Raw genomic sequence first — 21,444 nt, forward strand, 5'->3', positions numbered from 1 at the left:
CTATTTCCAGCTATCTATTTATCTTTTCTCTTTAAACAAAGTTTCTCCTGTACACTGATTGGAGTATGACGCCTTTAACTCTTTCCCCTAAATTTATAACACTAAATATAATACATGACTTCCATTGGGATTCTGTTTGGTACATTCTAGAATTACACACTATATTTTTTAAAAAGGAAAAAATTATAAATGTATAATATAATTAAAACAACAATCCATACTAATTCAGTTCTATCATTAATATTAATATTCATTTAACTCTTAACGTTTTGCCCATTACTTTTCAGATAAATATCATACTTCTATGAGAACACTTATACACTTTCCATAGTTAATTCCTCCCCACTTCACTTATATTTTATAAAACGTTAGATAATTAAAATGTTCCCGTTCCTTCCTAATTCAATTCTCTCATTTATTTCATTTCATTTATTTTATTCACAATTTTATTCTCTAAAATTACACAATGTTTTTTATAAAGAAAAAAGAAAAAAGGAAATTATAGGTATATGATGTAATTAAAACAGCTATTAATACCAATACAAATCTAATCATTAATATTAATATTCATTTATATCTTAAACACTTTACACGTTACTTTTCAATTAAAAATCATACTTTTATGGGAACACTTATACTTTCCATAATTATTTCCCCCCCACATCACATATTTTAAATCATTTCATTAAAATGTTCCCATTTCTCCTACTTCAATTCTCTCATTTATTTCATTACCTTCTTTTTCCTCACAAAAATTTCACTAAATTACACTAAATATTTTATCCCATTTTTGATTACATGTTGTTTCCAATTTTCTAACATTATTTCTAAATACAAATATAAGAATACAATCTAGTGTACCTTTACAGAATTTCTTTTTCAATTAAATTTACCCATTGTCTCTAAAAGAATTTTGTTTCTTTACATCTTACTCCCCACCACTGAGGCTTCTCATCCCTTCCATTCTCCCTTGCTTATTCTTCTTCTTGCCCTTTTTACCCCCTTGTCTCTCCACCTCCCTTTTCTTCTTCTGCCTTCCCCCTTTCTGTTGTTTTCTAACATTGTATCCACTTTTCACCTTATTTTTCTCTTTTTGGGTTGTTTTTTCAAGTCTTAAAGTCCCCTTTTTCTTTTCCTCTTTCTCCTTTCCTCCCCCAAATAGAGTCACTTGTTCATCAAAGATGGCTTCTTCTTTATCCCAGTCATCCTGTTGCGCAGTCAGTTTTTCATATGTACAAACCGCCATTTCTAAAAATTGAAAAAGAGTGCCAAGAGAATCTTTCCTTTCTTGTTCTTCTTTTTTGTATTTTTGATATTCAATTTTCAATTCATCCAGAAGTAATGCCATTGTAGAGAATAAAAGTTTTTTCAAAACAACCACCCAAGTGCTTTTAATCAAAGGTAGTTCCCAAAAGTTCCAAAATCACCAAACAATGCAAATAAGCTGTTTCTTTTAGTACTTTCTTCTTTCTTCCCTTTCTCTTTCTGGGGTTACTGTTTAGTCACAAAGTTCCAGTTAAAATATATCTTTTAGAAGTCTTGTTAATATTTAATAACTCTTTGAAATTCTAGGCAATCTCCTCCTTACTTTCAAATTCTGCTCCAAATTTTTTTTCCTCTCCCTTCCCACTTGCAGCAAAAAAGATTTTTTTTTGAATATTCAGAAATCCTTATCCCTTTACCATTTAATTACCTCCAATGCAGGTTTTCCAATTTCTCTTGCAGTTCTGTTCACTGTCACGTTAGGAAGAAGAGTGAAAAGAAAGAAAAACTTTCCCTTTTAAATTTCCATTCGCCGCTTGTAAGTCTCTGGTAACGATGTATCTTTGGCAACTTTTAAAATCCAGGATACTTTCGCTGTTACTTTTCCCGGTCAGCAAAAAGCACTTTCACTTCTTCACAACTCCTCCTGCACTTTCTTTTTCGGGCTGAGCGCTTCTATGTGGCGGCCATTTCTGACCGCTGCTCAGCTGCCTTCGGAAAAGGGGGTTTTGCCGGCTAGGGAAGAGAGGTGCGATATCTCTCGACCCTGCCAGGTCCCCCCTGTCTTCGCCAGCTTCTACGGAGGTGGCTTGGCCCTGAAGCCGGATGGCTCAGGGCACTTGGGCAGCGAACACAGGCAGAAACTGCGCACAGTTGCGGATTCCAAGGCAGAAATATTTTTGTTAGGAATATTAAAAGGGGACTACACAAAAGAAACGAAATATTTAATTCTCCATATAATTATGGCAGCAAGAATTGCGTTGGCACAGTGCTGGAAGGGTGATCAAATGCCAACAAATAATTTGATTATTCAGAAAGTTCTTGATTGTGCTGGAATGGACCTACTTACACAAAAACGTAGGGATAAGGAAGACTCAAGACATATTACAGCTTGGAAAAAATGGTATCAGTGGATTAAAGATTAAAAAACCAGGAAATTAAAAGATAAGAATTTGAAAAATGAAATGGTTAGATTAAGAGCATTTACCAAAAACAAGAACTGAATATTAGTAAAATTGTTTTCAATAAAAGATCACACCATCTTAGTTGATTAGAAACGTATATGTTTTATTTTTATGTTTATTTGTTATGTAATTGTATACTGATTTTGTTTGTAACAAAAGGTTGTATTCTATGTATCGTACATATTTTTATTTTTAATCTTAATAAAATTTATTTTTAATTAAAAAAAAAAGAATCTCCAGAGATGAAGCATCATGAGTCTAGGAAGCAAAATATTCCATGGCTTAATAGTTCTCATGGTCAGGAAATTCTTTCATGTTTTGATTTTGAATCCCTCTTTATCAAATTTTCATCCATTGCTACTTTCAGGTTTACTAAATTTTCTTGAGATTCTTCATGCTGTTTCTGTAGCAGTTATGATTGTTATCTGAAGCTTGATGCCAAACGACCAAGAGGATGCCCTCAAAATACGTGGCAGAGAACATTCTTAGATGTCTTAAAGACTTTAAACATCACATAGGAAGATGCTGAGGTACTCGCCCCAAACCTGAAAATGCTGGAGACCCCTTCCTGCTTGATATGCTGCATAGCTTGGGAGGATATAATATTAATGCTAAATTACTACTCTCAGGAAATATGGAAAATAAATCCACTTCCTTGTCTTTGTGAAAACATTTTAAGTGATGACAGACTAACATGCCTGCCTCAGCCTTCCTTAGGATAAATACAGTATACCCGGTTCCTGTCATTCTTTTTGTTTTTAGCCTCCTCTTAGACAGGGATCTCCAGCCTTGACATCTTTAAGACCCATGGACTTCAGTGCTGCCTGGGGAATTCTAGAAGTTGAAGTCCGTGGGTTTTTAAATTGCCAAAGTTGGACAACCCTGGCCTAGACCATTATGTAGAATTGCGTTATGCATACAAGAAAGTAACCAGGCCATAGGCAGTTACAACAATCAGAGCAAGATGCAACCACAGTGGGAACCAACTGCTTAGCCATTTCAGTACTGAGGAACCAACAAAACCTACACATCTGCCTTAAATAATGGACGTTACAGATTTTGACTGTTTTTCCCACCATCAATTTAAACTCACAGGTTCCTCGCACCCCAGGAACTGTGATTCTTTTATCATACAGTGCTCAAACTCTATAAGTGTATACAGCATTGAAAAACTGAGAAAAAGCCCACAGTTTTTAAAAAATGGCTCCTCCTGTTCCATAAGCCATGAGCATTTTTCTTTTGATACCATTTCTTTCTACAGTTCAACTCTCAGCAAGACAATCATTAATTTTACATCAGGCCTAGCAACATAGCCCATCAACCTTTTGGCTGACAACTTAACTTCTTTTATCCCTAGAATTTGGAGTCTCTACAACCTCTACTTCATCTGTCTTCAGGCTCTTTTCAGTCTGCCTTAGATATTTATATAATATTTAGATATTTATGCATACAAATATGTGTGTGTGTGTGTGTGTGTGTGTGTGTGTATAAATGTCTAAGGCAGACTGAAAAGAGCCTGAAGACAGATGAAGTCAATTCTGTAGATGTTGTAGAGACTCCAAATTATATATATATATAATTTATATATAATTTATACATACATACATACATACATACATACATACATACATACATATATACCACTCATGCTTCATCACAAAATCTCCAGAACCGTAAAGCCTACAAACTTGAAATTTGGCATGCACGTTCTTCTTAGCTTCCAAGTGCTCACTAAGAAAGGATTTTTCAAAATGACCATCAGAGCATTAGTATTTTGTATATTATTATTAACACGCTCTGATGCTAAGGAGTTCTACTCCCCCTCCCCACCTGAAAAGAAATCAGTTCCAAATATAAAACACAAGCAGCGGAGAGGAGTTTCAGTTTCAGTTTTAGTTTCACAGTACCAAGAAGCTTTTGTACAGAACAGTTGAGCTAAGCCACACCCAGGCTCCTTGCTGTCTCCTTCTTGCTCACACAGCAAATACTGTTTCAGTTCCCAAACAGCCCTCAACTCTTTCACACATTGACAGGACACTAGTCAGATGAATACCGATGGATGCTGGTAGGCAGAGGCAGAATTTTTCCTTATTTTCCTTCCCCAAAACTAAGCCCAACCACATAGTTTCGTAGCGAAGCACGGGTATCGAGCTAGTATAGAAATAAAATTCTCTCTCTTCTCTTCTTCCCCACCTCCCATTCCTTAACTAATCAAAAGGAAATCATAGGACTCCCCTCCTCTCTCTCATTCAGGCTTTAGTGATGACTTAATTCTCCATCCTATGTTTTGAGTGTCTCTTTCCTAGTTTGCACACCGTCTTTTCTGTCCTTATAAAGATTTATGAGACTCTCCCTCTTACACTGTTCAGGCAATTATTGAAGACATGGTTCTTCTCCCAAATCTTGGAGACAGTGTGATTCTGATGTCTCCTCTTAGTTACAGCTGGATTACAGCAGGTGTTCTGTTCTTCCAGTCACTTGTATCCTTTCTTATGTCTATGTGCTGGCCTAGAAAACAGGTGTCAATATTCCAACTGACAAACCCAACCAAAGGAGGCACAGTCGAGACAATCCAATCTCTGAATGCGAAACTTTATTGAGTACATCATTTTGGCACTGATGAGGGCAAAACCCAGATCTAGCTAATTCCCGTGCAAATCCACCTCATTAAATTATAGGGTTCTCCCTCCCCCTATTAGAGCATGTGACATTTTCCAGTTGAATCTCATTGTATTGTTATGAGAAAAAGTCCTTGAGTTTGGCAAACACCTGCAGAAGTGTCCTTGGCTCTCACAATTGTCTTCTTGATGTCTGGAGCCTACATTCCATTGCCCTCTTCCCTCCCCCCTGGTTTGTTAGCCAGCTTGGAAGTGATAATGGTTGCATCAGCAAAAGCATGCTTCGAACTTGACAGCAGAAGTCTGTGAGTTCTAGTTCTACCAATAAAGGAGAATATTTGCAGCTCGGGGTTGAAATGTAAGGTTTGCAAGAAATGAAGCCACTGCAAGAAAAAAACCCAAGCTCAGAGAGCACCAAGAACCCCTCAGTTCAAGTCCTGCCAGCTGAGTGATCTTGGGCCAGTCACTCCTTCTAGGCCCAACCCAACTCATAAGGTCATTGTGGGGAATGGAGGAAGAGGAAGGAATATTTGGCATGTTTGCCACTTTGAGTTACTTATAAAGTAATAAAGGTTGGATGAAAGCCTCATACATAATTAAAAATTAAATCTCAAGAAAAAAAAAGAATGATTATCATTAAGACAAGTAAGTAAATATTCAGTTTCATGTCCATATTTTATTTATTTATACCAATGACCTTTCATTTTTACTTATTTTTAGTTGCTTTTTAAATAAGATTATTGGGAAGCTTTTTGGGAAATGGTGGGATGTTGCTTACGCAGCAGTACATCCAAACAGATGCTCTCCATGTTATGATGTTTTGATGAAAGCTTAATTTGTAGCATGTTTTTCCATAGTTTAGTCATCCTTCTGTCATGTATTTATTTAGTTACTCGTTATAGTCTAATTCTGACTCATTTTAGGAGGATGCTAATTCTTAAAGTAGAGATGTTAAATGATAAAGAAATCTAACGGTGGTTTCAATTTAACCTGTAAGTGGCATTCATTTTGGCTCTTACTTGCAGAAGACAATAATTAGACATCGCCATAATAGCAAGAGATGTTAAGTATATCAGCTGATTCTTTCATTCGTCCTGAAGAATGTAAGCTTAGCCCTTAACCCACCCGGATGAACCAAGCATCCATCTTGTTCTGCTAGGCCTCGTAATTTTGCTGAATAGAAGCGGCATGAAATCTGACAGTACCTCAACCACAATAAATAGGTCTGAGAAGCAGGGAAGTAGAAAAACTGAATAATTTTCAAGATTAACATAATTGTCTCCCAGAGCGTCAAGGTAACCGATCGACTTTGCTTGCTAAAGGATAAAGGAAAACTGGTAGAGTTTACAGGTAGTCCTCAAGTAATGATCGTAATGGAGCCTGTTTATCATGGCTGTAACTCATGACAGTCACAAAATGTACAGAATACTGAATAACAGAGTTGGAAGGGACATTAGGTTTCTTCTAGTCCAAATCTCTGCTCAGGCAGGAAACCTTATACCATTTCTTCTCTTCTTGAAAGTCTCAAGTGATGGTGCTCCCACAACTTCCGAGGCCAACTTCTGTTCCATTGGTTGATCGTTCTCACTGTTAGAAAGTTTCTCCTTATTTCCAGGTTAAATCTCTTCTTGTTCAATTTCCATCCATTATTCCTTGTCTGGCCTTCAGGTGCCTTGGAAAATGGCTTGACCCCTTCCTCTCTGTGGTAGCCCCTCAAATATTGGAAGACTGCTATCATGTCTCCCCTGGTCCTTCTCTTTACCAGACTAGCCAAGCCCAGTTCCTGTAACTGTTCTTCATATGTTTTAGTCTCCAGTCCCCTAATCATCCTGGTTGCTCTTCTCTGCATTTTTTCTAGACAAATGGTTATCCAACCTCCTCTTAAAAATGTCCAGTGTTGTAGCACCCACAATTTCTGGAGGCAAACCATTCCACTGATTAATTGCTCTAACTGTCAGGAAATTTCTCCTTAGTTCTAGAGTGGTTTTCTCCTTGATTAGTTTCCATCCATTGCTTCTTGTCCTGCCCTCAGGTGCTTTGGGGAATAGGCTGACACCCTTTTCTTTGTGGCAGCCCTTTAGACTGTGACTGAATCAATGTTGTGATTTTTTTGGCAGTCATTAAATGAACCCAGGATCATTAAGTGAATTAAATGAGCCAATGGTTTGCTATGGGTGCAGTTTTGCTGAAAAACCAGAAATAGCTGCCAGTTCCCAATAAAGGAGGATACTTGTAGCTCGGGGTTGAAATGAGAGATCCTTTGAGTTTGGTTATTTTCTTGCAGACGTTTCGTTACTCAAAGTAGATAATGGCTAATACTGATGATGGAGAGAGAGACAGAGACAGAGACAGAGAAAGAGACAGAGACAGAGACAGAGACAGAGACAGAGACAAAGAGAGATGAAAGATGAGAGAGATAAAAGGTGAGAGAGAGATGAGAGATGGAGAGAGAGAGAGAGAGACAGGGACAGAGACAAAGAGAGATGAAAGATGAGGGAGATAAAAGGTGAGAGAGAGAGATGAGAGATGGAGAGACAGAGAGACAGAGAGACAGAGACAGAGAGAAGTGAGACATGAGAGAGATGAGAGATGAGAAATGAGAGATGTGTGTGTTTGAGAAAGAGAGAGAGAAACAGAGACAGAGACAAAGAGAGATGAAAGATGAGAGAGAGATGAGAGATGGAGAGAGAGAAAGACGGAGACAGAGACAAAGAGAGATGAAAGATGAGAGAGAGAGATGAGAGATGGAGAGAGAGAGAGAGAGAGAGAGAGAACCAACTTTTAAAAGGCCTCTGAGTGTTGAGCTACCCTTTGAGCCAGTTTGGTCTAGAGGTTAAGGCACCAGGCTAGAAAGCAGGAGACTATGAGTTCAAGTCCCATTTTAGCCATGAAAGGCAACTGGGTGACTTTGGACCAGTCATTCTCTCTCAGTCCAACCCAACTCACAGGATTGTTGTGGGGAAAATAGGAGGAGGAAGGTGTGCTGGGTATGTCTGTTACCTTGAGTTATTTGTAAACAGTAATAAAGGTGAGATACAAACAACCATTATACACTGTGTATCTCCTTGACGCCAAGTAAGGGTGAGAATGAGGAAGCCAAAGAATAATCAGGATAAATCGAGAGACATGGTTTGCTACTTTAATTAAAAGCCAAGCCCTGCATTTCAGGCTGAGTATCTTTTGTTAAATCCCTGTACTGTACATTCCCAGGTTGAACTCCACCCCCTCTCGGTTCAATGGAGATTGTTCCCAGCTTTTTCCTGAAAAACGTAATTGTGACATTTTTATTAATGCTTCGCTTTGTTTGGTTGCCAGGGTTTAACAATGGCGTTCCAGCGTGGAGTATTAGCTCCTTTGAATATAAAACAAATAAAAGCAAGATAGAAATATATGCAGTAGTGAAAAACAGGGCTGGGGAGAGGTTGACAATTTATTCTTCTTCAGACATGTCTTGGGGTGAGTTTTGTACTTCAGAAATAAAGCAGACTCTTTAAAAAAAAAACAGGCACTCAAGGCCAACCACCCAGTTATTAAAAAGGGGGAGGATATAATCAAAATCTTCATTATGGTTAGAGATCAGCATTCGAAAAATAAAATACAATTAGTAATTTTAAAAGCTAAAAATTATAAAATACACCGGGTTAAAAAATAAATAAAAACAAAAAATATATTTTAAAAAATATATATGAAAAGGAATAAAACATTAATTAAATACAAGAACATATACAAGTTAATACATGGTTAACTAATCTATATAGCATAAGGCACTCTTAAATAACAAATTGGATGCTTGTTAAGACCAGTTTGAGGCACAGGCCATCATCTGATGGATTTTAATTGCTGCTGTGCAGAACATGGGAAGGTTGTATGTTGTCGGAGGTTTAGTGTCTACAAGTATCAGAGAGACATAACACTGTCCTGTATGCCCTGAGTATTTATACAGTATTGGTGAGATGACGCTAGTATGAATATCTTAGTAATACACACACTTGAAGGAATGCCTGTTTTATTGGTTTTGTATGAACAGAATCATGGGGCGTTGCCTCTCTGAGTAGGGAATTTTTGTATATCAGCCTTCAAGATCATATACTATAACATCCTCTTTTGGTCCCACACAGATTCAACTATTCATAATACATGCATCTGAATTGGATGGATGGATAGATGGGATAGATAAAAGATATGTAGATGAATTTTTGATAGAAAGAGGAGAGGAGAGGAGAGGAGAGGAGAGAAGAGAAGAGAAGAGAAGAGAAGAGAAGAGAAGAGAAGAGAAGAGAAGAGAAGAGAAGAGAGAACTCTGAAAGCAGGAGATAGTTAGCTAATAAGGGCATGTGAATATTCAGTCTGGGCTTCCATTAGAAGGCAATTCAACTAAAGGTCCAAACAAGATTAATTGTTAATTTAAATCCAAACTGCCCAAATGGATATATTCAATTCAAGTTGAACTTCTTCAGATATCTTTCGGATTATCCATTTATTTTTTTTATAGCATAATTCATAGAATTGTGCTGACTTGAAGATCCCAATCAAACTAGTTTGAGAATCTCAGTTGAAACAATTGGATGGTTCGGATCGGAATGAACCTCTATTAATCAATCAATCAGAATAGAGCTGGAAGGGAACTTGGAGGTCTTCTAGTCTAACCCCATCTCGATTATCTTCAATAAGAGATTAGAAAAATAGTCCCTTGAACAAAAAAGGGGGTTGCCTTATAAGTTGCCACAATATAGGTCAACAACCAATTGTGAGTCTATTGTTTCCTGCCTTTTACAGTTCCAAGACCATTTTTCCTTTGCAAAAAGATTTTCAGAAAATGAAATAGCAAAATCAGAAGAGCCTTTCCCAAGAGGCCAATTTGACTCTTTTTGTTGGCCAGTTTTTTCATGGTACAATTATATATTATGCTCACAGGAAGTTTTTTGGGGGAAAAAGACACAAGTCATTAGTGTTGACTGTGTAACTCAAAGCCGCACTAACTTTAAGATCTGCAAAGAAAAAACTATCAAGAGAACATGCGGAGCTCCACACATCAATCTGAAAATCTGTTGGGAACCCTTAAAAACATACTTTTGTGTCTTTTCAAGTCCACTTTTCAATAGAATTCTCACCCAGAGGCTTTATAGCTTCCAACCGTGCTCCAACCCAAAGGGCAGATTTAAAACTCCTTCTTTACACCTCAGAAGAGTTATACTGCTTGATATTTTAGTAGAAAATACTAGTTGTACAAAAAGAAAGGTGTGTGATTTGAGGAGCTAATTAACAAATCTGTGTAAAAATGCATCTCAGTTCAATAGGATTTATGAATTTGCCCCCTTGAATCAGATTCTTGATTTATATACCAGTGGTGGGATTCAATTTTTTTTTTACTACCAGTTCTGCGGGCGTAACTTGGTGGGTATTTCACATGATCAAAATTTGAACTTTGGGCAACTGGCATATATTTATGGTGGTTGCAGTGTCCTGGGATCAGATGATTCCTCTTTTGTGACCTTCTGACAAGCAAAATCAATGGGGAAGCCCGATGTCAGGATTCTGGCAGTTACCCCAATTAAATCATGAGTCTTGAGCCAAACTTCCAAAACTACAAAAGGATTTATTGGGAGTTAAAAGGTCCAGCATTTCCTGGGTATAGCTGACTCTGAGACACATAATTCATTTTTACCCTTGACCCTGGTTTTCCCCCACCCCCCTGGGTATATCGTAATTCATATTCTCCAATGGGACACATCCATAGCCAAGAGTCATCAATCATACTCTACAGTTAGAATTTTGCATGGCAGAAACTTCAGTCACCTAGTGACTATCTTTGAAAACATTTATGGAATGCACTTTCGGTTTGCAAACTGCTGCACTGCTCCCCCCTCCCTTTCTGTTGGCAACTCTAAAAAGACCACAGAAATATTTTATGAGTTGACACCCGATTCATTTCAAGACCATGTTACTAACTTAACAACTGTGGCAAGAAAGGTCATACAACGGGACAAAATTCTTTTAACGACTGTCTCGTTTAGCCACAAAATCTGAGGCTCCATTGTGATTGCAAGTAGAGGACTTCCCGTAGAGAGGGCACCTTTTTAATTCTCTAACTGAATTGGTTTTCCAAATCAGATTAAGGCATTGATTTTGAAAGTTTGAATCAAGTCAATTCTTACAATCAAATGACACCAATTTGTATACCTCTAGGAACCAGCAGCATCAAGAGTGAGACTTTGGAAGGACTAAAATCTTTAGTTTATTTACAAATATGTAGTGACTGTGTTTGGATGAGAATGGACACTTACAGCTTTTCCACCCCTGCCCAAATCTCTTCCTACAGCAACATTTGGGTGCACTTTTGCTATTATTGCCTCATTTTCTGGCTTAATCCTCCAAATTACTTGATCATTGAGGTCTGACTGCTCAAACCTTATTTAAACAAATAGAAACTGTAGGCTTTTGCCATTGACTTTATAGTTATAGCTCAGCTAATTCAATGGCCTTGAGGCGTCTTCTATAAAATGCAAACATCAGAAGCTTGTGAGAAGAGAAAAAGAGGGAGGGTGAGGAGAGAGAGAGAGAGAAAGAGAGAGAGAGAGAGAGAGAGATCTGTCCTATGGAGAGAAGACTACAATATGGCCCTAAAAGAAATGTTCTGATGGAGAAGGACATGTCTAAATACCGCAGTAGAGTGGTGTCTGAAGTTTGCAAGACCAACCATGGCAACTTCAAAACCAGATCATAAGTAACCTCAAAGTAGACTCAGGGAATGGTCACTAAACGAACTGTTGTAAGTCCACACTATATTGGAGGGGGGGTTGGACTAGATGCAGGAGTGGGATCCTACCGGCATAACGACCAGTTTGTTGAACGCACACTTTGCATGCACACACATGCTTTGCACACATGCACGTGCTTTGAACACACGCACACAGTTTGCACATGCACACGCACTTTGCACACACGCATGTGCTTTGCACACATGCATGTGCGCCAAACATGTGCTGTGTGCGCATACACAGTACTTGTAAATCAACTTCTCCTGCAAGACACAACTTTCTCCTGCTGACGTGCGGCACTCAGCTGTGCCACGCAAAGCAACTGAGGTTGTTTCAGCAGGGAATAAAGGACAGCCTAGAGTCCAGGTGGGCGGGTGGGCCCAACTGAAGAAAAGAAGATCTTCAGAGCGAACCAGTTCGGTGTCAGCTGCTCTTCAGAGCTACCGGTTCTATAGAACCGGGCCAAACCGGTAGAATCCCACCCCTGACTAGGTGACCTACAAGGTCCCTTCCAACTCTGTTAATCTAATATGTCAAGGACTACCTGTACTAATAGTCTGAACAGTGGCATTACTCTCTGAGATGTCTCAAAGGTGCTTTTTCAGGAGGCAACTGGACTTTCTTGTTTTTTTTTTCTTTTGAAGACATTTCACTTCTCATCCAAGAAGCTTCTTCTGGTTCTGACAGGATTGGTGAGGAATGGAAGGGGATTTATACTCCTTGCAGACAGCTGGTCATTTGCAGAGAATGGTTGAGGCCACTTGGAGGTTATTCTGTGTCCTCAAGGTCACCTGATCCATTCCTACTCCCAAACCATTTAAAGGGAGTTCATCCCTTCCATTCTCCACTATCCTGTCAGAGCTGAAGAAGCTTCCTGGATGAGAAGTGAAACCTCTCCAAAAGAAAAAAAAAAAACAAGAAAGTCTCATTGCCTCCTGAAAAACGCAACCGTGGGACATCCATGACCTGGATGACTGAGAAACTTTACAGACTCTCTGAGACGGTTTGCCTTTCAAACTGAAAGATGAAGGTTATAGTTCAGCTCTGAAAATAGTTGTCTAAAACTCAGTGGCTTTTCCAAGTTGACCCTACACCGTCTAGGAAAAAAAAAACACCCCTGTGTTTTATAGACCTGAGGCCAGAACACAATGTATAGATTTAAAGCCATGCCCTGTCAATTTAATAGAGAGATCTTTATTACTGGTCTGAGGCCTATTACGATGAGTTTCTGCATCTCAAAACTGCACCACTCAGCACGCTACATAATTTAGGTAAATGCAGTGTGTACCTTTCTAACTCTCTCACCAAAGGATGTTGGTTGTGCTTGCCTTGTTTTTTTTTTTTTTTTTGGTCTGCAAATCACCTCCTGTAAAAAAAATTAAAAATAAAATAGCAGCGGCTACACATAGAATCGCCAACGAAGAAGACACTTTTGGCTTCAATTGCTCGCCTTTCCCCCAAACAATGGGTGTGGGTTTTTTTTCACCAAGCTGAGTGAAGTCAATCTGCAAGGTATACAAGCCACCGTGTGTTTATGCTGAGAGAGACACCATAGGTCAGGGGTGTCAAGCTTGATTTCATTGAGGGCTTCATTATGGTTATGTTTGACCTCGGAGGGCTGGGAGAGTTGTGGCCAGGAGGCACGGCCATGGTGGATGCGGTCAGCTCGATGTCACTCATGTTGAGGTCATCTGTGGTGGCCAAGTGCTAAGGCAGGACTTCCCACAGAGCCTCCCTCACTCTCATTATAATTTCCTTCCTTCCTTCTCCTCTTTTTCCTTCCTTCTTCCTTCTCCTCTTTCCTTATTTTCTTTCTTTGCTTTCTTTCCATCTTTGTCTTTCCTCTTTCCCTTTCTCCTTCCCTGTCCCTTCTTGCATGCTCAAATGAAAAAGGGGAAACATGTCTCCTTTTGTTTTGTTTTTAATTTGTTTTCCAAGCCTTCTGCCAGTGAAATCAGAGCCTGGGGGGACCGTGCGGCTCCCCCGCCACCCCACTTTTGACCTCAATGGCCTCCTGCAGCCCTCTGCTAGTGAAAACGGTCCTTTGCTGTTTCCAGACTGGCACCACAGGCCAGATCCAAGCACCCTGCGGGCTTTGAGTTTGACACCCCTGCCATAGGTGACTTAAAGGCACGCTCCTACATTGAACCAGGGAAGGGTCTATTAAAAGCCAGAAGATAAATGTCCTTCGAGTCACATTCTAGACCTGATGATGTCATGAAGTTTTCTTGGCAACAGTATGAAACTGCATTCTTTCAGAGCTACTTTCCCCCCCCAACTTCCCAGTTTATGCTATAGTCCAAAATTTCCTCAGGTCTAAAGGCAGGAGTGGGTTTCTACCGGTTCTGTCCACCTCTGTAGAACTGGTAGCTCTGAAGAGCAGCAGACATAGAACTGGTTCTATATCTGCTGATGTTTTTGAGCACCTGTCCACCGGGGCTCTTATCTGATCTTTATTTCCTGATTTTTCAACTTCAGCTGCCGAACGAGACACAGCTGCAGTTAAAAAAACAAGAAAAGAGGGCTGTTTCAAAGGCTGCTTCTCGGCACAGCAGCGTGCTAATGATGTGCTCAGGATGTCCTAATGACGATTTACAGGCGCACGGCTCACAGCGGGCAGGGAAGCTTGTAAATCCCGAACCGGTAGTTAACCCTGTTGTATCCCACCCGTCTATTGGTAAAAATTCCCCTTGCACATATATGCTAGTTTTTTCCAGCTCTAGGGTGCGATGCTCATCTCCGTTACAAAGCTGAAGAGCCAGTGCTGTCCAAAGATGTCTCCGTGGTCATGCGACCAGCATGACTTAGTTCCAAAGGTGCATGGAACTCTGTTACCTTCCCATCAAAGTGGTCCCTATTTTTCTACTTGCATTTTTACCTGCTTTCGAACTGCTAGGTTGGCAGAAGCTGGGACAAGTAATGGGAGCTCATTCCATTATGCGGCGCTAGGGATTTGAACCGCCAAACTTCTGACCTTTCTGATCGACAAGCTTAGCATCTTAGCCACTGAGCCACCGTGTCCCTTTCCTCAGGTCTACCATCCAACAATTAATTATTGAAGTCCAACACTGCTTCAGCCAAGTTCAGCTAGGGTTACCACCTGCTATAAGCAAAATCTCAAGACTATCTACAATAGGTATTGGCTAGAAATATCAATAGCAATTAGGCATATATACCACTTCATAGTGCTTTACATCATCTCTGGACAGCTTACAATGTTAGTATATTGCTGCCAATAATCTTAATTTTAACAATTCCAACAATCAATTTTAAGCCCGTCAAGATTGAACTACTGACAGTGGGCAGAGTCAGCCTGCAGTACTGCATTCTAAGCACTGTGCCACTATGGCTCCTACATAGGCAAAACCTGATACTTTTAATTTATTTTGGTATTAAATCATTATTAGTCGAGCAATCCAGGTCAACAACAAGAGAATCCTTGACTTACAACTGTGCGTTTAGCAACTGTTCAATGTTACAATGTCACTGATAAAGATTACTTGTGACTGATATTTACACTTAGGACTGTCACAGCATCCTCCAGTGTGATTTCTTTTTTAAAAAGGCCACCCTGCTTGGATCCACACACATACTACACTGATACATTACAACATCCTTGTTCTTGGGAGGAGCTCAATGCGTACGAAGGCCAACACTAGCTAAAGAACTGGCAACTGTGATTTCACATGTACACATATGACTGATAGGATAATATCAGTCGACTGCAAGCAAGAACTGGTAGGACCAGAAAATAGACAATGGACAGGTAATCCTCGACTTACGACCACAACTGAGCCCAACATTTCTGTGTTTAGGTGAGACACGTATTAAGTGAGTTTTGCCCCGGTTTATGACTTTTCTTGCCACCGTTGTTAAGAGAATCACTGCAGTTGATAAGTTAGTAACCCGCTTGTTAAGCTTTCCCCATTGACTTTGCTTGTCAGAAAGTTGCCAAAGGAGAATTAACATAATCCTGGGACTCTGCAACCATCATAAATATGAACCAGTTGCCAAGCGTGTGAATTTTGACCCTGGGACCCTGGGGATGCTGCAACGGTCATGAGTATGAACGAATGGTCATAAGTCATATTTTTCAGTGCTGTTGTAACTTTGAACTGTCACTAAACAAACTGTTGTAAGTCGAGGAGTACCTGTAATAGAAAATGAAGAAGCTAAAATGCTCCGAGATTTCAGAATTTAAACAGACAAGCATTAGCCATACAACACCTCAACATTTAACCATTGTTGATGAGAAAGACATAAATAATCTGGATGGTGGACATTGCAATAGCTGGAGACAGCAAAAGCGAAGAGAAAGAACTGGAAAAAAATCACAAAAGGTAATATCACAAACCCTGCAAATAGAAGTAAAGTGTGACAAACGAAAACAAGTGTAGTACAAATAGTATTGGAATGCCTTGGGTGCAATCCCAAAATATTTAGAGCACCATTTGAACATTATTGGGCATTGACCAAATCACCAAGAGCCAAGTGCAAAACTCAATTTTATTTGCAACAGTTTACTACCTCTGGCAGCACTTTTAATACCATCAAATGACAACACTTGCCTATCTCAGGTCCTTGGATAGGTGAATAAAAATGCCGAATACAGCCTGGCTGACTTTGCAACCAACCAATAATTTAACCAACCAATAATAATTTAACTTGTATGCCACCTCAAAATAATCAAACAAAGCGATTGCAATAAAGTCAATGTAAATAAAGCATGATGAAGTGAGAAGTCTTATTCTCACACACCAAAGGTCTGGGTGAATGCAGTCATAATGCCCTGTGCTGGTTATATGATTTAAGAAGTTGTTACAGCAATTTGATCCTACACCTTCAGAACCAAGGTATGATATGGCTAATGTGGATCACAAGATTGCAACCACTAGAAATCCAATGGTCCTTGCTATAAATAAGACAGCCTTCTTTGTGCCTCGTTGGGGAGATGAACACTGGCCACATCATACCTTGGTTGTAAAGGGTGCAGGATCAGATTGCTGTAACAACTTCTTAAGTCTAAATCAGAGGTCTCCACACTTGGCAACTTTAAGACTTATGGACCTCCACTCCCGTTGCTATGCTGGCTGGAGAATTCTGGGAGTGGAAGTCCACAAGTCTTAAAGTTGCCAAGTTTGGGGGGCCCTGGTCTCAGTCATATAATCAGCACAGGGGGTTTTAATGTTTGGAGAAATGCTTATCTGTTCCTTTTTCATAGTGTAGAAAGTTAGCACCCACTCCTCTCCTAGAAGAATGAAATATTTTGAGAAATATTAAAAAGGCAGAATATTATATTTCCCTGGATGAGAAATGCAGAAACATGCTCTTGGAAAGCAGCCCCCACCTTCTTAATAATCTACAGCCAATGGTGGGATTCAACCGGTGTAACAACCGGTTTGGTGAGTGCACGCTTCAGTCCGAACTGGTCCGAATCTATAGAATCCCAACCCTGCCCACAGCGATATCAGCAGTTCAGAGATAAAGACATAGGTATCTCTATTCATAGGCAAAAAAATCCTGCAACAAGGTCTGAACAAAGGTAGGGTTAGCCTTCAGCCACAATAGGAATTGCCCATTAAGCCTCTTCATTGCATCAGCCAAATTTCAACCAAGCTTAGCTCAGACAAACTCCTAGGGTTTGTACATGGCCCCATGGGAGTCTGACAACAGCCGATAAAATACACGTTCTTCCACAGGAACAGGAAGCTCAAGTGCAAAGTCCAAGAGAAGGTACAAAAACCCCTTGCTCTTAACTCCATGTGGTCGGCTACCCAGAACTTATGTGGTTCTGCTTCAACAATAAAGCATCTTTCCAATCAGACTTTGTGTTTCCACTGTCTTTCTCCTGGCTTGGAACTGAACTAGATGAATATTTCTTCCAACAATTGGAAGAGCTCTACAATTGCACCTCATAAAATACCTCTCTCGCCTTTGGGTGCAAAAGATCCCCCTCCCGCAAAGGTATTCATTTATTAGCAAGTTTCAATGGTTAGGTCCATGTCATCTAGCTAGACAGGACTGCTTCATGCAGTTGGCCAAGGTTAGGTGTGTGTGTGCATGTGTGTGTGTGTGTGTGTGTTTGTGAACAGTCAAAGTCAACATATTCTAAATATAAAATAGTAAAAGCAAGCATGAAAAGATAGACGGTGGTGCTACTTCATAGTTAACAGGATGAGCATTAATAGCCAGATTTCAGCATCACAACGAAAGCAAATTCTGTGGGTCCCAAAGGTGCTGTTTCAAAAGGCAATTAGACTTTTTTTGTTTCACTTCTCACCCAAGAAGCTTCTTCACTTTTGACTGAAGAAGTCAGCACCGAAGAAACTTCTTAGATGAGAAGCGAAATGTCTTCAAGGGAAAACAACGTCCATTTGCCTTTTGGAAAAGCATGTTTGGGACAACCATGAACCTGGATGACTGAGCAGCTCCGTAGATATTTCTGTGGGCTTCACAAATCAGAGGTAATTGGAGGCTGCGAGATCTGTTCTAAAATATACAGTTTTCCCATGGCCAATGTTTTAGAAAGAGTAACTCAAGGCATCCCCACTGATCTAATTCTTGCTACCTGTATTTTATTTCCAAGCTCAGAAGAATGTGCTAAGTGGCCTTAGACAACGTACACCATCCATATTTAATAGCTGCGTTCACATAATATATTTGCCCTGATTAGCCCTTTTGGGGGTTCACCCAAAGGACAAAACAGGTTAAGGTCATCTAACATATTACATCTCTCTCTCCCTGCCACACACAAAGCAACCTTAAACAGCCTTAATATTAATCAAACAAATCAACCCAAGCCGGATATGCAAATGCAGCAAATAGATTTTTTTTTACCTGACTTGGTTAAGCAAATTGTGCAAACACAGCCAATGGGAAACTTGGTGATTCAACCTCTTAGAATCCTACAGCTTATTACAATGTCTATTTACTTAGGCTGAATCCCATCACAGTCAGGCTGCAGCTTTAGCATTTTAAAATAAGCTTCGCTCAAGTCAATATCCTTATGTTGAAAAGTCGGGTGGAGGAAAAAGTTTAGAGGTAAATTGTTTCTCAAAAACTAACTTCTCCTTTATCTCCAACTTGGTGAAGGGACAGAACACAATTACCTCCTAACAGATTCTTCCTACTCTATTTTCACCCAGAGATGACATCAAGGCTAGCTATTAACTTTACCCTGTTGGGTATCTGGATCCCAAAAACTTGCAACAATTGAAATAATAGGGAGCTTTGAAGATGGAGAGAAATGTTTTTTTTTTAAGCTCCATGGGAAAAGCAGGCAACATCCTGATATTTTCCACCCAAGCCACAATGTGCGCACATACCCCAGAATAATTGTATGCACAGAGGACCCCACCAAATGTTAGCCAGGTGCGAAAAGCTGCACACAGGAGAAGCGCAAGGAAAGCAGCCACCATCATCTTGCAAAAACAGATGGTGCCAACATGCAGGAATTCACACTCTGAAATTCAGACTTTTAAATATCTTTAAGAGTGCATGGAGGACAGCGAAGTGCCTGATCTTACAAGATAAGAACACCATGTTTAATTCAGGGAGTGCGTTCACACAGCAACTTTAACTAGATCAATTAAACATCATCCGTTGGTTGCATTTTTAAAATCAAAGGATGGGAAGTGTGTATCTTAATGTGTTGTGCAAATCTAGCCCAGGCGATGATATAATGCCAGGATATATTGTGCACACCGGAAGAGTTAATTTAGTAACTAGGTTTGCCAGGTATGGGGATTCAACCAGAGAAAAGCTGGTGTATCTATCCAGAGGGCTTATTCTGTATTATCTACACTAATGAGCAAATGTCTCACCAAGTCCCTTCCCTACCTCATATCCTCTATCTGTAAGTTGTGTTAACTAATAAGCCTCAATCTTAAATGTACTGGACATTACCTGAAATCAAGTCAAAATACTGTAGTTATCAAGGGAAGAAGTATTTTTTACAGGTCTTTCCCTTTCTAACTGGAGAGGTAAGTAATGGATTTCAAGACCTTCTCCAGTCTTGCCACTAGTTATAGGACTTGTTGACCCAGATTCTTCATCACATACAATCCAGTCATTTCTTACAAAGCCACCCAAAACAGATCAGTTGGAACTGCAAGAGAGTTACTTAGAGGAACAAACCCCTAAGAGAAACAGTAGACCTACCGTTTAGTTGCCGGTAGACAATGTCCTCCAGAAGGGATAACCGCTTCAGCACCGCATCTTGAATGGGGTTGGCTGGGTGGACTGTCAAGTTGGCCACTTCTGCCCTGGGATGAATTTCATGGAAAGCATCTCCGTTCTTCATCGCAATGGGCCTGCACTTGGCCAGGAAGAGGACAAAGCCAGCCACGGCAATCAAATTCAAGATCAGCAAGACTTTCACTCTCCTTAGAGAAGCCATCAAGAACTTCCCAATGTGGGACACGTGCAACTGGAGCCGCTTTCTTCTTCTTCTTCTTCTTCTTCTTCTTCTTCTTCTTCTTCTTCTTCTTCTTCTTCTTCTTCTTCTTCTTCTTCTTCTTCTTCTTCTTTTGACGATTACTGGAAGAAGAGCAAGGAAGCTTGGAGGAGGATAACCTGTGATGGAGCCCCTTCAGGAAGAGGCTGATGGTGACGAGGACACCTTCCCCATCCTTGCATCTTTGGCAAGTCTCCCTCAGTTTGCACAGTTGAGTTATTTAAAGCGACAAGTGCTGGCAGGTGGCAGGCAAGAGGCAAAGCAGACCAAATTGGAGGTCCCACTCCAAAGATAAAAGCTTTGCAAGGCTGGGAAGCAAGGTTGTCATGACTCTCTGCGAGAGCCAGAAAGGAAGTTAAGCAGAGAACATCCTTTGCAGCAGAGAGAGGGAATCCGTCCCAGAAAGCGCCAACCTCCTCCAGACTTTCTGAGAGGCTACTGGTCTTTGGGAAAAACCAAACCCCCCCTTATATTGGGGGGAGGAAGGGGAGGTTGTTGGAATTACACACAATTGCACACTGCAGAAGACCAAGTTCTCCGACGTCGTCGCTGTGTGTTCCAGTCTGACTGGCTTGCCAGGGGGATAAATCCCGATGAAATTCCAAAGTCCCGGGGTAGCAAAAAAAAAAAAAACAGAAGAAAAGGGCGGGGAGGGTGGCAGAGGACGAGGAGGCTGCTGGATTCTGAATAAATACTTCAGGTCCTTTTTCAATAGTAAAAAGAGTTGACCTAGAGAAACCCTAGGACGCAGCCACGTTTTCCTGGGCTTTCTCTTTAAGCCCTGCAAGAGCAAGGCGGGGGGGAGCCGAGCAAGGCACGCAGAAAGAGAGAAGAGAAAAAGGACGTGGCTAGAAATTTAAAAAGGATAACTTTATTTCTTGTCGGAGGGAGGGAGGGAGACACACACACACAGAGAGAGAGAGAGAGAGAGAGAGAGAGAGAGACCACGTTTCCACAATAGGGGAAAGGAGTTATCTGCAAACTTCTAAATAATTTTGTGAGGGGTGAAGGGGTGGGGAGTGGAAAGTAAAGAGCGGATGCTTTTTTCTTCTCCCCGCGGAGGATGCCGAGCCAAAGCCCGCCAAGCCGCTGCTGGAGAGATGTCTTTTAGGCAACAAAAGCAAGAGGAGGAGGAGGAGAAGAAAAATGCTGGCAAAGAAAGAAAG

General features: G+C 40.3%; 1 protein-coding gene across 2 annotated transcripts in view; it reads right to left on the reverse strand.

The window, feature by feature from the left end:
• GALNT17 (polypeptide N-acetylgalactosaminyltransferase 17) overlaps window positions 1–21,187 on the reverse strand; it is a 331,827-nt gene extending 310,640 nt beyond the window's left edge. For both annotated transcript variants that reach the window (XM_087926233.1, XM_026708654.2), the window contains exon 1: window positions 19,984–21,187. In XM_087926233.1, the coding sequence (XP_087782359.1) occupies window positions 19,984–20,221 (238 nt within the window). In that variant the 5' untranslated portion in view covers window positions 20,222–21,187. The remainder of the gene's footprint in view (window positions 1–19,983) is intronic.
• Between the last annotated feature and the right edge of the window lie 257 nt (window positions 21,188–21,444).

Source organism: Pseudonaja textilis, chromosome 1 (assembly GCF_049901715.1).
Source record: "Pseudonaja textilis isolate UNSWEBS1 chromosome 1, rPseTex1.2, whole genome shotgun sequence".
Lineage (NCBI taxonomy): Eukaryota > Metazoa > Chordata > Lepidosauria > Squamata > Elapidae > Pseudonaja > Pseudonaja textilis.